Source organism: Larus michahellis, chromosome 7 (assembly GCF_964199755.1).
Source record: "Larus michahellis chromosome 7, bLarMic1.1, whole genome shotgun sequence".
In the NCBI taxonomy this organism is placed as follows: Eukaryota; Metazoa; Chordata; class Aves; order Charadriiformes; family Laridae; genus Larus; species Larus michahellis.
In genome coordinates, this window is record NC_133902.1 from 20,276,110 (window position 1) to 20,295,911 (window position 19,802).

The 19,802-nt window shown below is 42.3% G+C and overlaps 1 protein-coding gene across 13 annotated transcripts in view; it reads left to right on the top strand.

Annotated features, from left to right (window-relative positions):
* The window catches only part of ERBB4 (erb-b2 receptor tyrosine kinase 4), a 630,732-nt gene that overhangs the window by 437,216 nt on the left and 173,714 nt on the right, over nucleotides 1–19,802 (top strand). For all 13 annotated transcript variants that reach the window (XR_012588529.1, XR_012588530.1, XR_012588533.1 and 10 more), the window contains exons 5-9: nucleotides 2,074–2,139; nucleotides 10,283–10,401; nucleotides 14,228–14,369; nucleotides 15,877–15,990; nucleotides 17,258–17,384. Coding sequence is in view for 7 of the 13 variants with exons in the window: in XM_074596229.1 (XP_074452330.1) it covers nucleotides 2,074–2,139; nucleotides 10,283–10,401; nucleotides 14,228–14,369; nucleotides 15,877–15,990; nucleotides 17,258–17,384 (568 nt within the window). In the remaining 6 variants the exon portion in view is untranslated. The remainder of the gene's footprint in view (nucleotides 1–2,073; nucleotides 2,140–10,282; nucleotides 10,402–14,227; nucleotides 14,370–15,876; nucleotides 15,991–17,257; nucleotides 17,385–19,802) is intronic.

The following is a 19,802-nucleotide window of genomic DNA, read 5'->3' on the forward strand; positions in this document are numbered from 1 at the left end:
TCCTCTGTTAAAATTCTTCCTTTAATCTGCTGCTTACCTCACCTTCTTTTTAAATCACCTTCTTATAAATCAATATGGATGTATTTGCTTTCTGCACAGGGTTCCAGTAGTCTCTTAATAGTCATAATAATCGTTATTACTGATTAAAGTTGCATTATTCATGCCAGATGGAGTCCCCTCCCTGTCAGCCAGAATGAGTTTGCATTATGTAGTTATAGTACATTTGTGATCTAAATAAACAGATGGCAGAATGTGACAGCAAATTATGTGCTGGTGATGTCAGCAACAATGCTTCCCGAGTATAATTGCTTTAAATGAACATGAATGCAGCAAGGAGCTGGTAGTTTTAACAAGGTAGTTGGCATGCAGTGGGGTAATTACCACATAACATCATCAATAGCGCCATGAATGCTGTGCGAGCGCTGAGGGAAGAACGTGAGCTTTGCAAAGGTAGTGACAGAAAGTCCAACTTTACACAACTATCACAGTGGGTTGCTCAAGTGTATAACGTCTCTAAGGTATAAGCACGCTGCTAGCAGAGGAGCAGTGTTTTCTTTTGGGGTGATCCAACCTTTGCCGAGAGACATTTTGCATTTTCTCCAATGCTATCTCCCATCAGGGCGCATGGGAAGGATTTGATTTAGTGTAACGGAGCAGTGTTAACAGCAGCTGCTGTTAAGGCAGGATCCAAAGGTAACCTTCTGGATCGGGTTCAGAGGGGAAATCTGCCTAATAGAATCTCAGCAGTACTCAGTGATGAATAAAAGTTTGATCAGAAATGTGGTTAGGTTCCTGTGGTCCAAAAAGCAGCGATAAGAACTGTGCATAGTCTTTAACGGTGCTTCTTTTGGGTTTCTCAGCTCATCCCTTCACGTCCGCCTGGGTGCAGAGGGCTTGGCTGCCTCCCCCTCAGGCACTGCCACACCAGGGTTTGAGCAGCAGGGCTCCAGGTGCGGTAAGGCAGGCTCCCCATGGGTGCTCGGGGAGTGTTCGGCATTCAGGAGGGAGAAGCTCCGTGAGCAGGAGCGTGACTGAGTTCTGCCCACGCCTGGGTGGGAGCTGCAGAATGAGGTCTCCATTCACTCGCGGTCAGGACTGGTGTGGGACTGTCTGAGTGTTTTCTTGAATAACATAAGATACATCCAGAGGAGAAGGTGCCAGTTCTTCTGCCTGCTTTCCATTTCCTTGCACAGTGGTCAGGGTGAACTCAGGTCCCTCTTCAGTCCAAGCAGGTTTCAGTCACTAATTACTAGGCAGTTTACAAAAGGTACCATTGCTAACTCTTCCTCTTCCATCTGTATTTCACAATGAAAGCACCTACAGTTCCTTTTCTTGAGGGACTAAACCTGTCAGCGGTTTAGGTCCGTGGTCAACAGAAGGACCGTGTAGAACATCACCTGTAGGTTCTGAAGGAACAAGTCGTTCCTTCAGGAACCCAACGGCAGGCAACTGGAGAACCAACCGCCAGAAAAGGAAATGTCCTGTGAGCTTAGTTGTCACTGGGGTTAAGTGGTTGCACAGGGCACATTTCCTTTACCGTGATATTGGACATGAAGGCTCTGCAAGCTTTTGGGGGAGAGGGGTGGCTTTTAATCACAGGCATTGAGTGTATCGCCCAATTGTTCAGAGGGAATTGAACATGAGATAGACAGACAGAGACAGATAGATAGATAGAGATCCTCTCTAGCACAGCCATCTCTTCTTCCGTGGAGGAATGAGTGGGTCACACGTAGGATGTAGAGAGCGACAGTAGTAGCACTGGGTGATGAAATCGTTCCTCAGTCTTCCAGATTTGTTCATCTTTTTTGGTGTTTTAAAATGTCCCAATTGTTATATGTAGCAGAGTGGTATTTAGGGTATAAAGCACTTTTAAAAGTAGCCATATTTTATGTATGTTTGACACCAATTCTGGCTATTTATCTGGGCCCTTTTTACAGGCACTGTTTCAACCTTGGTAAAGCATAAAAACTCTCCAAAGACAAGATGGATGCTCCTCTTCAGCAGTTGTTGGATGTTGAGGAAATGAGAGGAAGCCACCTTTCCAATCTTTTTCTCTTTCTGTCTGTCCTGCAGGTGGTCGATGTCACAAGTCTTGCACAGGCCGATGCTGGGGACCCACAGAGAATCACTGCCAGACCTGTAAGTATGCAAGATTCTGAGAAACAAAGGGCTGAAAAATGATGTAACAGAGATCCTACTTTTTTTTTTTTTTTAATTTTGAAGGGATACGATAAATTCTGGGTTTAATATAATTGTAAAATATTTGAAATTTTTGTCCATATTTTTTTACCAACAGATGATCTGCTTTTTTTTCCACCCTTGTGAATTTATGTTTTTCTTTCTTCCCTTGTGCTTTCTAAAAATGCTTAAGCTAACTTGAATTTTCTTTTCACTTCTTGGCGGCAACATGGAGCACGACTCCTGAGAATATTGATGGTTATTTTGGAATACAGGGAAATGAATGCTGCAGGAATAGAAAAAAACTACAAGGCAGATTTGGAGATCTTTAATGACGGCCTGACGCTGCAAAGTTCCTAATGCCAAAACACTCTGTTAATTTCAGTGGGAGCCTGGGAATATTAGTTATCTTGCAGAATTGTTCTCTTTATAATAACTTCAGAATGTATTTGAGTTGTGCTGAAAGAGAGAATAATAGGGTTTTTGTGAAGTAGTAAGTGAAGCGTTGTTCAGTGTCTGTCTGTCTGTCCTCTTGAATTTAGAGAACATTAAAATGAATAAAAAAGAACTATATTGAGAGAGGTTTTTCCTTGTGTGCTTTCAGCTCCTTCAGATAGGCACTAAAGAGCTAGAAGTGCAGTCACAATATTAGCAAATACAAAAGAGGGGAAAATGAGAGCTGTCTTTTCCTACAAGTTTTTTCTTTTCCCCCCCTTACGGGAATAGAGCTATCCTTTACATATCCTTTCTTTGAAATTTAGGAGCGTGGAAATTGGTTGCATTTACCGGAGTCACTCTTCCTAGGAAATGAAGTGGTTGCTGGTATGTCCCCAAGAGAGCACTGCCCTAGCTTGCGCTTGGTTCCTCGGCTGAGTTGTAGATAGGAGGAAGGGATTGTGACAAATTAACCACTATCAAGCAAGTACACCGACTAACTGTCTGAACTGACAATAGCCCAATGTCATCTGCCTTTTTTGTTGGAAATATTAGGAACAGTGCAACCATGACTTTTTTTTTTTTTTTGACTGCTCAGAGCAAGAGATAAGAGGAAATTAGAAATAGCAGACAGCTTGACATGAACGTTTTACGAGTGAGCACGAGCAGGAAATCCAAGCTGGCCTCCTGTCCGTGGGAAAGCGAGGGGCACACACGCCGCTGCTGCGTGCCTGCAGAGGCTCTGCCACCCTCCAGGTGCTGCTTTCCGTTCAGGAGCATCAGCCGATGCTGCTGGCAAAGCTGGTGACAGTTACAGCTCTGCTGCAGTTAATGTGTCCTTATATTACTGTTTCATATTGAGCTTTATGTGCGGGTGTAATTAAAAACACTTTAGGACAGGTTGTAGGAGTAACTGCGTAATGAAGCAGGTACAGTGATGCTAAGCAGATTCTTCTTTATCTGAATTGAGCTAGTATATCTTCTTCCTTTGCTAGCAGTCTTTATGAAAGCCCCAAAGAAGTCAGTGCTCCGAAATCCTCCTTACATCAGGGTTACGTGCTGAAGTAGATAATGGAAAGGGACTTAAACCCAAGCTGACCAAATTTTTCTATATCGTGGTTAGGTTGGAATCGATTAATGCTGGTTCTTTCTCTGTCCCTGATGAGAGCCTGTTTGTCTGTTAAAACTAGTAACTCTGTAAGAAGCTGGGTAATTCATCCAAACTTGAGTAGACTTATTCAGGCCTTATGTGGTTAGCTTATGCAAGAATACTGTAAAGCCTTGGCAGTTACATTCTGTAAGGATGGTACGATCCTGCCTCAGGCCTTTGTGCCCGCAAGCAGAGGCTCCAGCCTCGTGTACGGTGGGAAAGTCCAGCTGGACTCCGTGTGGCTGCAGAAGGCCACGTGGCAGGATCAGCTTCCGCAGCCTCCGCCTCTACAAAGCACTGCTCTCCGATAAGTGAACTGATTTGGTGGATTAATGTAGTAATACCAGAGAGAGAAAAACTTATCTGCAGTGTTGTGAAGCCAGAAGCTTAGCGGGGCTGCACGGTAGGTTTGCTCCAGGAGTGACAGCTATCTCTCTCTTCACAGTGACTGCCCTCTCAAATCCAAACAGTGGGGACAGGCTAAGGCACAACTGTGGATTTAAAATAATAAACTATGGAAAGACATATGCCATCTAAGTTCCAGGGAGATACACAGATCGCACATTTCTAATTTGAAATAGCTACTCTGTGGCCTTTTACCTTCAAGCATACTGTGCAGCCTCTGATTGTCGAGGACAGTAGTTTCATGTACTACTTCTTTGCCTCCCGCACCTTGGGTAAACAGCAGGTTTTAAGGAAAAAAATGAATATTAGTCTGGCAATGGGCATTTCTTCATTGCACTTTCTCGAAATGTGTTTTTCTGCAAACTGTTTGAAGCAAAGAATAAGAATACAAGTAGGGACTCGAAAAATAAAAATGCAAGTGGTGGTATGCTTTTGCTGCCTTCATTTCTGACTTTAAAAAACATGCCTGGCTTTCAAGCTCATAAATGTTATTCCTAGAAAGAAGGCAGAGATAGAATGAATGGTATCACAAACACAGCGTATACCTTAACTTCGTCACCTTGGGGATGCACGTCGCTCAAACGTGTGCAGTACTACATCCCAGTGTCAAACAATTTTGTTCCTAGAAACAACTCAGAGGTATGTCTGCATTTTAATAATTTCTTTTTTTTTTCTTGAGTCACTGAAGCAAAAAATTCTAATGAGCCCCCCTCCCAAGATAAGATTTAAATTATTTTCCTGGAAAAGGATTAAAAATGAAAGATCTTAATCTGTGTCTTTCATTTCAAATTACATACAGAAAAAAATCAAAATCCTTTTGTTTTTTGCATGAATATCATCTACCTAGCTGCTTCTTATGTTGCCTTCTAGCAATGTTTTTCTGTACTTCTAACTCTGTCTGCAACACCACCTGCATCTAACTTTGTCCTAATGTCGCTCTGAATGTGACAAGAAAATTTACGTATTTAAGAAGACAATTAATAGGAAATTTAAAATAAGCTGTTCTGTTGGAGGTAGAGAAGATGTAATTGCAGGGTACTGTTTTATGCAGTTAACAATCCATTTTTCTTTTACAATTAAATTATTAGTAAATATTAATATCAAACATTTAAAGGCTAGACTGTGTTCTTTGTTCCCGTGTCAGGAGAGGCTAATGTGGAAATACTTTAAAAAAGAATCTATTTTTCAAAGAGTATTGGCCACCCACTAGATAGAATGTAACCAATTGTAAAAGAACTCAAGAACAAACACTTTTGGAAGTTACGAATCAAATTTGAAAATCTGTGGTTAAAATCTATGTTACTATTTTTGCTGTTGATGTCTGTTAAGAGTTCGGGGTTGTTTTTTTTTACTTTTTGTATGAAAAAAAATTGAAACTTTTACAAATTGCATACATTATTTTATTAAAATGACAGATTATGCACTTTGTCCTAGAGGAATGCAATTGAAACAAAAGAAAAAATCTAAATTAAAATACAGGCCCAACTAAGGGAATGCAAAAAAGGCAAATCGCCTTTAAATCAAACCCAAACCATATAATTCAGCAAATGTGAAATGCTCCATGGCTGTGTATGTGTACAGGAGTTTGGCCTGAGCATGATTGTATTTATACAGTCTTTGTGCAGCTGATGCTGCTGAGAGAAAGAAGGTGCCGACGCAGGAAGTACCCAGTTAGAGCCGCAGAAGGCAAGCGGGAGTCTGGTCGGGGGAGACAGAAAGAGCTGAACCAGCAGCTTAGATCAATCAGGGTAACCCAGCATTTTTGCTCGGAGCCAGCATCTTTAATTAAAATCCTTGTATTTCTCTAATAACTTTGCATGTTCGTAAGACTTTTTTCATTGATTTCAGTTACTTCCTATTTTTTCAGTCATAGTTTTATAGCAGCCTGACATAATTAAAGATTAAGGGAAACAATAAGAGCGACTGATTAATTGCACACGTATATGAATGAAGTGCCCATTCCACCCCATCCCAAACACAGCTTATTGCTGTATCACAGTGAAATACTAGTAGAGACTGACAGTCGGTGTTTGCACTCACAGAAACCCGTCCCAACACATGGTATGTTTTTTCAGGGCCTTGGTGTTTGCCACTGTCCTTTGCTGTCTTGGCCCCGGCTGTGACTGTTTTGTGCAGCCAATTTTTGTGATCCCACAAAGGCTCAGCAGGCGTCAGGACGAGTAATTGCACTGACCCTCCAAAGTCTGGTTTGAAACTTGGGGCCTCAACTGTGATTAGTGAAGGGTCTCTTCACTGTTATGTTGGGTGAAGAAATGATTATCTGGCACCTAAAATTCCTCTCAGGTCCCAGCTCAGAACTCCTGGATCTCACGTGTGTGTCTGGGCTGCAAGAAGGATGTGATGTGAGGGCTGTGATCACCCCTGTCCGTGTGTCCCCTCTAGGAGCCACCCACCAACATTCACCTGCCTGAATACACAGTTTGATATTTTGGATAATATTTATCTTTACATTTCGCTCTTTCGGACGGATCTTAGGTCACGGCTATAGAATCAATTGATTGCATTTGGAGGAAAGCTTTTGGGGAAAAAGCTTGCTATCTTTTTTAAACCAGTGCAGCTATGTACATTTTCTGTAGTGTTACCCCGTGGTAATGATTGCAGGAAGCTAACTGTTGAGTTAAGTTTATTGGAATCTGAACAATCAGATTGTTTTGAGACTTCAAACAATACGTAGTATTGCCTCGTGTTTCTTTTGCTTTGGGGAAAACCCTTCATTGTAAAGTGTTACGAATATGAGTCCTTAAAAACATCCAGAGCCCATTAAGCTCTTTTCCGTCTTGGTGTGTGGTGCCACTGAAGATAGCTGGCAGGTGCTCCTCAGAGCTGGACCCTCAGGAGCAGTTCTGATCCAAATACACATGCAATGAACCAAAACATAAATATAGTCTGTTGTGGCCTTTACCTAGAATTAAATGTTGGCATTTCTGTTGTCATGGTTTGCTTTCCCAGCAAAATACAGGTTTAGGGAAGAACAGTGACAAACCTTTGCTGTAATTGTGAATTTTGCAAACCACTTTATAACTTACTAGTCTTCAGGAAAACTCAAAACGTTCCCTATCCTGAACAGCATGGGAGAGGCCTTCGTTAAGGGGTGCCTAATCATAAGCAGAGTATGCTTTTTGAAGGCATTCTGTTTAAGTATTGTGCTGAAAAGGGGGCCATATCCCTCCAGGACAGCTCTGGTGCGGGGAGTGCTCTTGTTTTTTTTTAAAAGGCCAACGTACTCTGCAATAAAGTGTGGTAGTCTCTTAAAAAGTTAGAATTTTTTTTTAAAAAATGTCAATATCTGTAACTTTATACATTGCACAGGCCTTACTGCGGGGCTCTAGAGGAGGGCGAATGGTTTAGATGATTTAGTCCTAGCCTAATAGTGTGAAAACTGCTGAAAAGATGTCAGTAAATTGCTTAAATCCATTGTTGTTGTTGGAGCTCGTTCCCCACCGCTGTTTAAACTACGCAGCCCAGGGAAGTGCTGTTATCTGCAGCTCAGCTTGAAACAAGTGTGTAATCCTGCAAATACAGATCTTGGCTGGCTAAAAGTAATAGCTTGTGAGCTGACAAGACAGACGTGCCTCTTCTAAATATGCCCGGGGTGGTCAGTGTGTTTGTGGTGACGGGCAGCAGGGACCGGAGCGGCAGGTCCCTCCTCCCCTCGAGGCGGGGGATTCACCTCCTCAGGGCTCGGTTTTGGGGAGGCAGCGGTGGCGGATCCCCAGTACCTCTTGCAGGAGATGGTAAGGGACACGCTGCTGGGGCTTGGCCTCTTTGCCCTTATAGAAGTCTGCCAGCAAACCTCCTCCACGGGGAAGCAATGGTTGTGTAGTGGTGATGGACAGCTTGACCTGCTCCCAACAGCAGCCGGCACTGAGGTAAAAAAATTGTAATTGAGTTAATTAGGTGGATCTTACTAATTGTCTGCACAGAGGAGCTTTTATCAAAACTTCCCAGATTTAAGCAAAACATTAAATTGCTGTGGAGCACAGCAAGCAATCCTTTTATACTGCATTCTGCCGTTGAGCAGCCATGGTGTGCTATCATGGCCTCTTCTCTTTTCCTGATTGTATCCGCCTGAAGTTTGGCTCCTTGGCTCTCTGCCTCTAGTGCAACTTAAAAAAAAAAAGGATATAGAGTGCTGGTGTACTGTAACTCTTCAGGCCGTGGCAAGTGGGGTGGTGCTGGTGAGGGGAACCCCGGATGCTGAGGAACCTTCTAGAAGGGGGCAAAGGGCGTGCTCAGTGCGGGGGCAGCCATTTTATTGCCCCTGCGCTGCCGCCATGAGGAATGGTGGGGTGCTGGGCCTCGGGGCTTCTTGCCCGGCTGCAGAAGGCGGTGGGAGAGGAGAGGTCATGTTAAACAGTGGGGTAAGCACGGTCCTGAGCGGTTGCTGCGTAAAAGGGAGACAAGGGAGTTTGGATGGTGCCCCTTCCTTCTCTGAGGAGTGACACAGGTGAAGACAGAGGATTTGGGCTGTGGGATGGAGTGAAAGAATGTCTTCTGCTTCTGTGCCTCTCCGCTGATGGCAGAGGGGAACCTCTGGCAAATGGGATCCTCCATCAAGTCAGGAGAGATCTGGGCTTCACCTCCCTTTGAGGTTGAAGCAGATAGTGCCCGTTCTAGCGCAAATAAGGCACCGCGGACCAATTTCTGAAATGGCAGAAAACAACATGCAGTCACTGAGTAAATGAGGTCTTTGTTCATTTCATGAGATGAGACTCTGTCCCTGTCAGCTCATGGTGTGATGGCAGCATGCTGTGACGGGTGTGTTTTGCTTAGCATATGCTACTGTTTCCTATCTCTGTCCTAATGTTTATCAATACCGTTACTTAAATAAACAAATCCTTGGAATCTGTTTCCCTAGCAATGTTGACAGCAAGTGCATTTATAGAAATTTCCCTTATTTCTTAAATCAGATTGCGTAAGGCACGAAAGTGTTTTCTGTCTGGGGGTTTGCCTCTGGTATCAGCAAGACGGAATTACTCTAAAAATGCGTTGCTTTATTCTGCTGATTATGAATGATGACTTCTCTTTGGTTACTTACATTTTTATGTCCTAAATAAATATTGTGTATGTCAAGAAGCTTTGGCATTACCTTAAGTATTTCCAGAACTAGCGGGGAGAATTTGGATCGCAAAGTACTTACAAAGGAGTTTAGCGATAAGTAGAATCGAGCAGAAAGTTGGATGGAATTTTGCATTCTCTGGCTTCTTGGAAAGTGTTTTCCATAGAGAAGTAATTAAATGCTTTTAACAAAATAAATGGTAAGGGTTAATTACAGAAATGTAACATCCCTGCTTTTATCAAAAGACAGGTGACAGCACAGCTTCCTGGCATTCTGTAGGCAGTGATTGGTATACTCCTGCACATAATATTAATCTCTTTTGCCATAAAATAAAGATAGTGGCTATAGCCAAGTGAGGGGAGGAAAATGCTGCACTTGTTGACCGTTCTTTGCGCCAGACTAAGCCCTGAGGTACAGTATTATGGTACCAGTTAAACCACTGTGCGTTCCAGTTGGGACAATATAGTTTCCCTGGGAATGAAGGCTGGATTGTGTTACTTAGAAAAGGTAAGTGACGTTTCCAGATGTGTTCCAATGTGCTGGTTGTGTTCTGTTATCTCATTGCCTATTTGTCACATTGGTTGCCATCAAGAACAGCATTTGGCTCGGAGATTGCTGGCCTCGGTCTGAATTTCACACATTTACTCAGTGTTGCTGCTCTTCATGGGGGAGAACTCCACAGAACTGGTGGGATCTTGTGTTATTTTGTGGGAGTTTTTTTCATATCCTTCCATCAGCTGTTTAAAAAACCTAATAATTTGAAAATAATATTCCACCTGAATTTCCAAGGGTGAGAGAAAATGCTTTAAAAATTCTTCCTCCACAGTCCTTGAGCAACGTATATGTTCCTAAAGAGAGTATTGTGAAGGTATTCTGTGGAGGATGTAAGTGGCCAGTACCATTAAGGCAGTTACCTTAAAACTTGAGGGTTTTTTTCGGTATGCGCTTCGATTTGTTGTTTTCCTCAGTGTGCGGTTGAAGAGCTCTCTCCTTAGTTCTGCTTCTCACATGCTGATTTTCCTGCCTCCTCCTAGTGACGAAGACGGTGTGTGCAGAGCAGTGCGATGGACGGTGCTATGGGCCCTACGTCAGCGACTGCTGCCACCGGGAATGTGCTGGAGGCTGCTCTGGACCTAAAGACACTGATTGCTTTGTATGTGTGAGACTTCTCATTTTTCTTCTTCCTAGCAGTCACACTGCAAATTCTTAATGCTTTAATCCATGAAATTCACAATTTTGTCCCTTTTAATGTATTGCATGCACACTCCCGGATTTAGACTGCAAATTTTAGCATTTAATATTTTTCACATTATATTAACATCACTTATCTACTTAATATTACCCATTAACAGATTTATGAGATTTGTAAATGCAGATTGGGAACCATTAATATGCTAATCTCTGTGATTTTTATCTTTTGCTTTTCTAAAATTAACTTTTAGAGGTGATAGGGAATTTTTAGAAGTATTTATCATTACATTTGAGCATGGCTTTTGTTACTGCTCTGTGTGCTTAGTGTTTGAAAGTCAGGAACGCAATTTAGCTTCTCCGTGAAAGGTGTCCCCTATTACTGACAGGCTTGATTTCAACTCAGCATTTTCACTGGCCATGCTGCTTAGTGGAGATGGAAGGAAAGTGGTTTCCAAAGTATATTACCTCAGATGCATGCGACTATGTGTGCTTAAGTTAAAACGAAAAGGCTAACTTTTTCCTTAAAAAAAAAATCATATGAACATACAGGCCTTTAGACAAATTTGTCTTGTTTGTAGTCATTATTTATAATCATAGTGTAAGCAGCTTCAGAACCCAACACTGATCTCAAAAAACATGCAGCTCATCCCACTGGGTTGCAGAGACAAGTTTTGCTAATGTTTTCAGGGGAAGCAAACCCAGGCCTAAAGAAGCCTAGAACTAGAACATGCACAGAGAGGTGGATTTTCAAAGGTACCCAAGTGATTGAAGAGACAGATATCTAGGAAGTCGGATAGGCTCCTTTTAAAATCTGCCAGGTAGGACTAGGAGGCGGTATCTTATGGTGTGGACGACTGTAGGTGTTTTGATATTGTAGGCAAATGGATTATAATGAACCAGCAAAAATTAATCTTTCCCTGGCTGAACCTCAAACTTTCTCATTGTTCAGGTATCGTTTGAGAGTGGTAGGTGTTGTGCTTCAAAATCGCATTCTAAATGCTCTTCTTTCGCTGCTGACGAAATGCAGTGATGGCCTGATGTAAGTGCTACCAGGTGTTACTAGAACTGTTCTTTGTGGCTGGGGCTTTGCACAAGTAGGTACTCAGCGTGTGTGGTACACCTGCTCCAGTGCCCACTGGAAGTTCTGCGTTGGCTTTGGACTAGAGAGATGGGAAAACGACATTCATTCCCGTGTCCCGTACAATCCAAGTAGGTAAAGGAAAGAGGAAAATGCAGTTATCATTCCCATATGACTGTTGCGGAACATTCTCAAACCTGATATGTTGAACCCACATCTTGTGTGTCCATTTTCAAAGGTTAAGGACGACTTATTTGCAGCATAAGTTCTGTAATACTGTGGCTTGAAAGAAAATGAGTTAGACTTTCTGAACTGTTGCAGTTATGGAAACATGTACGCTAAAAAAATCAACTAGCGGTTTTGTTTTGATCCAGCAGAGAAGCACCCAGGGCTTTATTCTCATTCACTCCTGCCCTGAGAGCAATGTAAAAGAAATTCAGCGGGGATCTGGCAATTTTCAGGGCTAGTCATTACTTGCTTAGTACACACTGGGTGAAAAGTGTAATCCTTTAGGCTGTAGACAGCTGAGCTTAGCTTTCAGCTGAGATACAACTTTGTTTTCTTCCTGTGTGTGTTCCTGTGCTTTCATTCACAAATTAGTGGCATTTAGCACCAAATGCTAGAATTTTGCATATATTATTGAAGCAATTACAGATCTATACAAAGCATTATAGTAATAAATTAGAAGTTCCCAAATCTTCTCGGCGGGCTTTTCCTGAGAAGTGCCATCTCTCTGAAGAGTATCAGTGTGCTTCACCTTACGAATTTGCTAAACCATTATCAGAGGATTGTCATGTACATGATAGAGTACCTTCTAAGTCAACAGTGGATGTAAAAAAATGCATTGAGGAAACAAGCTAAATTAGTATTTATTAATAAGCAAAAGCACAGTTTATGAAGCATTACAAATCCTTTAGTGTATTATGGCAGCTTGCAACAGCATCCTGTTGTAAATATGGTTTTAATATTTCTACATAAAATTCATCCATCCTCCTCCATATGCTGCCATACTCTCATTTGCATACTCACTTCTAAAAACAAGACAATAACCATCATCTGACATAACTGCAAGCAAACATGCTAAAAGAAAGTTTTAAAGATATTCTTATCTTGCCTTCAAAACCAAACTGGATCTAAACCTTGAAATGCATAGCAGGGCCTGGTTGAGTGCTCATTGGAACCAGAAAAGTGACACAACCCTGTTCATCGAGTGGGCGTCCCATCCAGTTCTTAGTAAGAAAGTAATGCTCTGTATTTATCTTCGTTTTTCAAAAAAACCCCGCCACGCAAACAAAGCCCTGTTTCTGTGAGAACTGACAGGTTTTGTAATACGCATTTTAAAGAACCAGAAAAGACAGGATCAGTTTGGGCTACCTGCAAGCTCCTGAGGACTGTGGAAGCTTGCGCTCCACATAGGACAACAGGACAGTGCCTTCATCATGTAACACCCAGTTTGTCCCCTTCAGCAGCAGAGTTTGCCCTTCTGCCCTGGTTACGTTATTAGCCTCTCCCTTCTGAAACCTCCTGAGGTGACAAGTAACCTCCCTCAGTCCTGCTGGCCCTGATCTGAGTGGAGATAAGAACTGCTAGTAAAAGCAGCAGAACAGAGGAATCTTTTTTACTTTTCTCTCATTTCCAGCCCTGGAGGGGAGAGGACAAAACACACATATTGGTATACTTGCTGACACATTAAAGACTCAAAACCGTCTGTATTTTTTACAATCTGGAAAAGGACCAGAAGGATTCATCCGTAGACTAAACCTTAGAAAGCAACCTGGCTTCTGGAAGGCAGGTTAGTGGGGAAGCAGAATCCAGCAGCAGTGGTTGCTTAAACTGCTAGAGGATCCAAACCAGGCTACAGCTTTCATATTCAGATGAAATTTAACATTTACAGTACGCTTTGTGAATATTGCTCCCAACAGCTTTTTATAAGCTGTGTTTAAAACCATAGACACGATAGGTGGTGATAAGGATTGTCAAAATTGGTGGCGTTTTTCTATTACTAATTATCAACCTTGCATGGTCAATTATTTTCCCTGCATACCATTACTCTCTTTATCCGCACACTCGCCTCTTCATTTGTCAGGGCCCTGTCCTCTGTCAGCTGTGGGTGGCTGAGCTTGAATGCTAAGTGATACAAAGTCTTATTTTCTTTTCTCCGTGTGTGAAGCAACTGACCTTGTTAAACTTGCCACTTAGGGAAATGACCCCCTCCTGTGCTAGCTCAAAAGAAGCTCTTATCCCTCTTGCTTTCTAATTGGGAATTTCAGTTTTCAGCTGGATGATGTAAGAAATCTAAAGGTTGGACCTCTGAAGGAGTCATTAGCATTTGTTTAGACTGACTATGATAAATAGCTGTTCACTTTTGGCAGTTTTAGAATGTCCTATCGAGTTGTGAATTAGCTGATTGCTAGTAGTAACAATAGTTATGAAACAAATTACAGTGTTGTTACGTTTTTGTAAGAAGTGCTGTAACAGTCAACCGCGTTTCAAATCAAGGGGGTTCTTTGAGCCCCCTTTTATAAATCATGTATTTGCTAAATCCTAGCAAGAAATCTAAGTAGCCAAAGTGAAGGTCAGAAAACTACGTATCACATTCCTCACTGTTGCAACACATCTGAACAACTAAGACTGTATTTTAAACTAAAAAAAAAAAAACAAAACAGCTGTATAATTTAATTTAATATTTTTTTTCTCCCTTGCTTTGCAGGCCTGTATGAATTTCAATGATAGTGGTGCATGTGTCACGCAGTGCCCCCAGACTTTTGTATACAATCCCACCACCTTCCAGCTGGAGCATAATCACAATGCCAAGTACACCTATGGGGCTTTTTGTGTCAAAAAGTGCCCACGTAAGTGCTGTGTTAGCTGCCTTTTCCTGTAGTGATGGAAAGTTTGAGTTGCATTTCAGGAACCTTACAAAACAATGTAAGAATGAGAGCAAAGTGCATAGCGCAGTATCTGGAATCACTCCACATGTGCTTGCAGCCGGTAGTAACTCAGTCACGTGTTAACTAAAGGCAGTGGCACTGCCCAAGTGACCCATACTATAGCGATTTTCTTAAAGAAAGGAAATTCACTAGGTTTCTGTTTTCATGGTCACCACATTACAGTCGTGCCTTAGGTCAGCACGTGTAAATTTCAAAATGAATTGTTAAAATAGTTAGTGGGATTGTAAATGGGTATAAACTTCTGTTTCAGAAAAATAACAGTCCACCACCAGTAGTACCTGGCACCAAAGGCTTTCATGATACTGATGCCCTTTTCTTAGCTTGGAGTAATGACGGTTTGACAGAAAGTCACCGTAACTATTTTCTGAGCAGTTCTGGCCAATGAGGAAAGACCATGCAATACCGACAACCATACAGTCTTAAAACTCCAGAGTAAAATTAGAGGGGAAGAGGAAGTTAAAAAAAGAATAATCTCATGCATGTAAAAACCGCATGCTTCTGAGATACCAGACAGATGATGACAAGTAACAGAAAAAATCAGAGGGTCAGCACTTACGTAGTCTTTGATACTGCCTTTTTAGTTAGAAAGAAAAATAAGGGAGACAGTAATCTTGCTCTCCCTTTCGTTCCCACCAAGGTTTACAGTTGTGTTGTGCATTAATTACTTTATCCATAAATTACATATAAGAAGGATAGGTAATCTATAATACATGGAAATATAATTCAACCCAAACCAAAAATCCAGATTTTTAATCTCTTGGAGAACTTCAGATGACAGTAGGCTGAGGCTGTGACTGTCAAGGCTTAGTTCTGTCTGTAATAGGGTGGTGGGTTTTTTGAAGCAAGATAGTATTTTTTACAAAACCGGTATAACATGCACTGCTTAAGGGATATGATTCTTTGTCAGCTACTTCATTGAACTTTTTTTCTTTTTTTTCCCTTTATTGGCCGTATTAAGCTTTCAATTAGGTAGGATCAGTCTATATCCCCTTTGGCAGTTGTTTTACAAGGCAAAATTGGAATACTTGTCGTTGTCTTGTGCAGTGTTTTATCCCAGACGTATATATTTGTATGTGTATGAAAAAGACAGAGCAGATCATCTTGTTTTATTTCTCCCAATTACTGTAGCTTTTTTTACTACAAATAATAATGAAACCAAATTGGGGGAGGAGGGGGAATCAGGCCTGACAATTCATGGATTTTCCTAAGTCTCCAAAACCATGCCTAATTTGCTCGCTTCTGAAAACACGGAACATTAAATGTTAATGTCAATGAGGAATTAATAATTAATTGTGGTAATTAATGTGGTAATTAATAATATGTATTGACACAGCATCCAAAAACATGTGTCCCGGTATTACTCACTCCAGTGGTTCAGTTACTGCTAATATCTTCTTTCTCTTTTCAGACAACTTTGTGGTGGATTCCAGCTCTTGCGTCCGTGCATGTCCCAGCTCCAAGATGGAGGTTGAAGAAAATGGTATTAAGATGTGTAAGCCCTGCACTGACATTTGTCCTAAAGGTAGGCAAGAGTTTAGCATAAATTTTCTTGAATGTAGTCTGTGCTGTAGTAGAGCAGAGCAGGGTGTTATTTTGGCATGAGATACCCTTCATGAGTAGGTTGTAGAATATCGATAGCCTTTGGATACCCACAGAACTTGGAGCTAAGTAGGCCGCGTGTGAAGCATATAAAATAGAACAAAAATTTATTGAGCTGTAATGGTAATATAACCAAACCAATTACTTTTGGTTAGATAAAAGGGAAAGGGATTTCTCAGTTGGTTTTAGAGAAATCTGAAAGAACTAATTGTGTTATTTTAATGTCCTTTTGTCATTGCATAGGGGGCCATACTAAAGCCCTGACGTCAATGTATGGCATGTCGCATACTTGTAAATACAATGTCAGGTTTCCATTTATTTACTTTGTTTTTTAAAAATGTCTCTGTTTTCCCAGCATCTTCCACCTCCTTTTAAGTGTCTAAAACATAGACTAGAAGTTTTTCAGTGGTGGTGGTGTTGAGAAGACTGAAATCTATAGGTTACTTTGCTGTCCCAAGCTCCACTAGGGAGTCTTTCTGCTCCCTGCCTGAAGGTCTCAGAAGCAAAGCAGCATCGGTTTTGCCAGGTGGGCCTGTGCCACCTTTCACTCCTGGTGGAAGCCGTATCTGGAAGGGAATTCACAATGAAGCTACTGAAAAACTCTGTAAATCAACAGTCACTCCACGCGGCCGAAACAGTCCAACACAGAGATCTCTGCCAAGGCAGGGTACTGACATGCTGAATTCTTAAGTGAAGGCAATGTCCAGCCCTTTCATCTAATTGCAGTAAATAACTTTTTTTGCTGGATAGTTTTATGCATGAAAATACATGTGTAGTGTTCCTATCAAGCTCTTAGCCTTACTCTGTGAGATGGCAGTGTTGGGACCCCCCAGCTTCTGCAGTGAGTAGTGCACAAATAAATGGCAAGACCACCAGGGTAGTCTGAGCTAAGTCACCAACTAGCTGTTTACAGCTGGCTTAAGTGGGATTTTGTGTGGTTCACACTTGCCTTTAGATCCACTGTAAAATACCTTACCCAGTGTGCCAGGATGTCCTTCTCTGGCAGGTACTCTAACTTATTGCTTTTCTCAAATCAGCACGTGCTTCTTTGGGAAAAGGGAAAGAGTGCCATTTTAACACCTCTCTGCCGCTTTATCTCTGAAAGAAATGAAGACTGGTGTCTAGAAGAACTTATTCTAATTCAGGAATCATTTTTCCTAGTTCTTTACACACACTCCTTGTTTTGGCAGCATGTGATGGCATTGGAACAGGGAGTTTAGTGTCAGCTCAGACGGTGGATTCCAGCAACATTGACAAGTTCATAAACTGCACCAAGATCAATGGCAACCTTATCTTCCTTGTTACTGGGATTCATGGGTAAGTGACAAAACGTTAAGACATTATGTCGTGGTGCCAGCTGAAACAAATTGCGTCCACCTCTTAATGATGGCCACTGGCTTCTTTTACAGAATAGCAGATCCAGGATAAATTAGTTTTCTGCCTTCCATTATCAAGGAAACTGTTACCTTGATTCTTATGACTCAACATCTGGGAAAAAAAGGATGAAGTAGACTGTTTGCACTAGAAAAAGACAACTGTGATATTTCGTTACTTTATGAGATCGTTGGTACTGGCTTGCAATAATGGCTAATTAGAGAATAGAGGGGAGAAAGGGAAGTTGCTTTCCATTAGTTTGTTTAAATTTTGTGTGACCGGCAGTCTGACGGGCAGAATATGCAGAGAGTGCCTCACCTAGCATAAACTGGATGGCTGTCACTGCAGATACTTGCAAAAAAAGCTGCCCTCTCTCAATCAGTTTTGAAGTATATATTCAAGTTTCAATTGCAGAGGTGCACAAAACTCACTGGTATTTAAATACAGTATTTTGGTTTAAATAGGGCTGTATATTGAATAAGTCTTAGTCACGGTTGAAGATGTAGAGGTACAGAACCAGTATTTAAAATTCTCACCAACGTCTCCTTCTAAAGGAAGATGTACCAGGCAGATAACTAGTGCCTTGCTGTTTGCAGGTCAGCGCACTGTGCATTTGCCTTTGTAGCTAAGTTGAATGCATGGTGCGGATGCCAAGGTGGGATGCATCCTGGGAAGACAGACATACTCTGCTTTGATGGTCAGCCGAGGTGCAATGCAACTAGCCGCTTTCTTGCATTGTATTCTTTCTGTCATTGAGAGAATACAAATACGATTGTATCTTCTTACTAATTCAAGCCTTCATGTTGTAATCAACCATGGTGAATGTGACACTTGGAGGTATTTTGGGACCTATTAAAGTGAGCAAAATGCTCAAAACGTACAAATTAGATTTAACCCTTTTGCCCCTTTGTTGCCATAAGTAGGCAGATACTTTGTGGTACGCTAACAGTGAAAAATACTCAATTGCTTCTACCACTGTGTAGGCTTCAAATTTGAACTTGTTTTTTAGGTTCTTTGGAGCTTTCAACATTGCTTGCTTAAATACAGTTCCCAAACCAAGTCCATGTTTGCAGCTGTATGGCATAATGAAAATGTGATTAACTGAATGTCTGCAGATTGATCTGAAATGGAATTCTGGTCTGAAGTAGTACCAGCATATTTTTCTTTAGCCCTTCTATAGATTCAGATATGTTTATATTGTAAGAAGGTGGCTGACACTGGGCTGCCTGGCTCAAATATACCCTCCGCGGAGTGTACCCTCCTCAAGTGTACTCCTCAGCGGAGTGTACCCTCCGCTGGATAAAAAACTGGCTGGATGGCCGTGCCCAGCGAGTTGTGATTAATGGGGTGAAATCTGGTTGGCGGCCAGTCATCAGTGGTGTCCCTCAGGGCTCAGTTTTGGGGCCAGTCTTGTTCAATATCTTTATTGATGATCTAGACAAGGGGATTGAATGCACCCTCAGTAAGTTTGCGGATGACACCAAACTAGGTGGGAGTGTTGATCTGCTTGAGGGTCGGAAGGCTTCACAGACGGATCTAGACAGGTTGGATCAATGGGCCAAGGCCAATGGGATGAGGTTTAATAAGGCCAAGTGCCGGGTCCTGCATTTTGGTCACAACAACCCCAAGCAACGCTACAGGCTTGGGGCTGAGTGGCTGGAAACCTGCCCAGCAGAAAAGGACCTGCGGGTGTTAGTGGACAGCCAGCTTAACATGAGCCAGCAGTGTGCCCAGGTGGCCAAGAAGGCCAATAGCATCCTGGCTTGTATCAGGAATAGCGTGGCCAGCAGGAGTAGGGAAGTCATCGTGCCCCTGTACTCGGCACTGGTGAGGCCTCACCTCGAGTCCTGTGTTCAGTTTTGGGCCCCTCACTACAGGAAAGACATTGAAGTGCTGGAGCGTGTCCAGAGGAGAGCTACCAGGCTGGTGAGGGGTCTGGAGACCAGGTCATATGAGGAGAGGCTGAGGGAGCTGGGCATGTTTAGTTTGGAGAAGAGGGGGCTGAGGGGAGACCTCATGGCCCTCTACAACTACCTGAAAGGAAACTGTAGAGAGGCAGGGGTTGGCCTCTTCTCCCAAGGGAATAACAACAGGACCAGAGGAAATGGTATGAAGCTGCGGCAGGGGAGGTTTAGATTAGATATTAGGAAGAATTACTTTACTGAAAGAGTGGTCAGGCACTGGACCAGCCTGCCCAGGGAGGTGGTGGAGTCACCATCCCTGGAGGTATTTAAGAAACGTGTAGACATGGCTCTTCAGGGCATGCTCTAGTGCCCAAGATTATTGGTTGGTGGTGGGGTGTTGTGTGTGGGGTTGTGGGTGTGGAGTTTAGTTGGTGGGTGCTTTTTTTTTTTTGTGTGT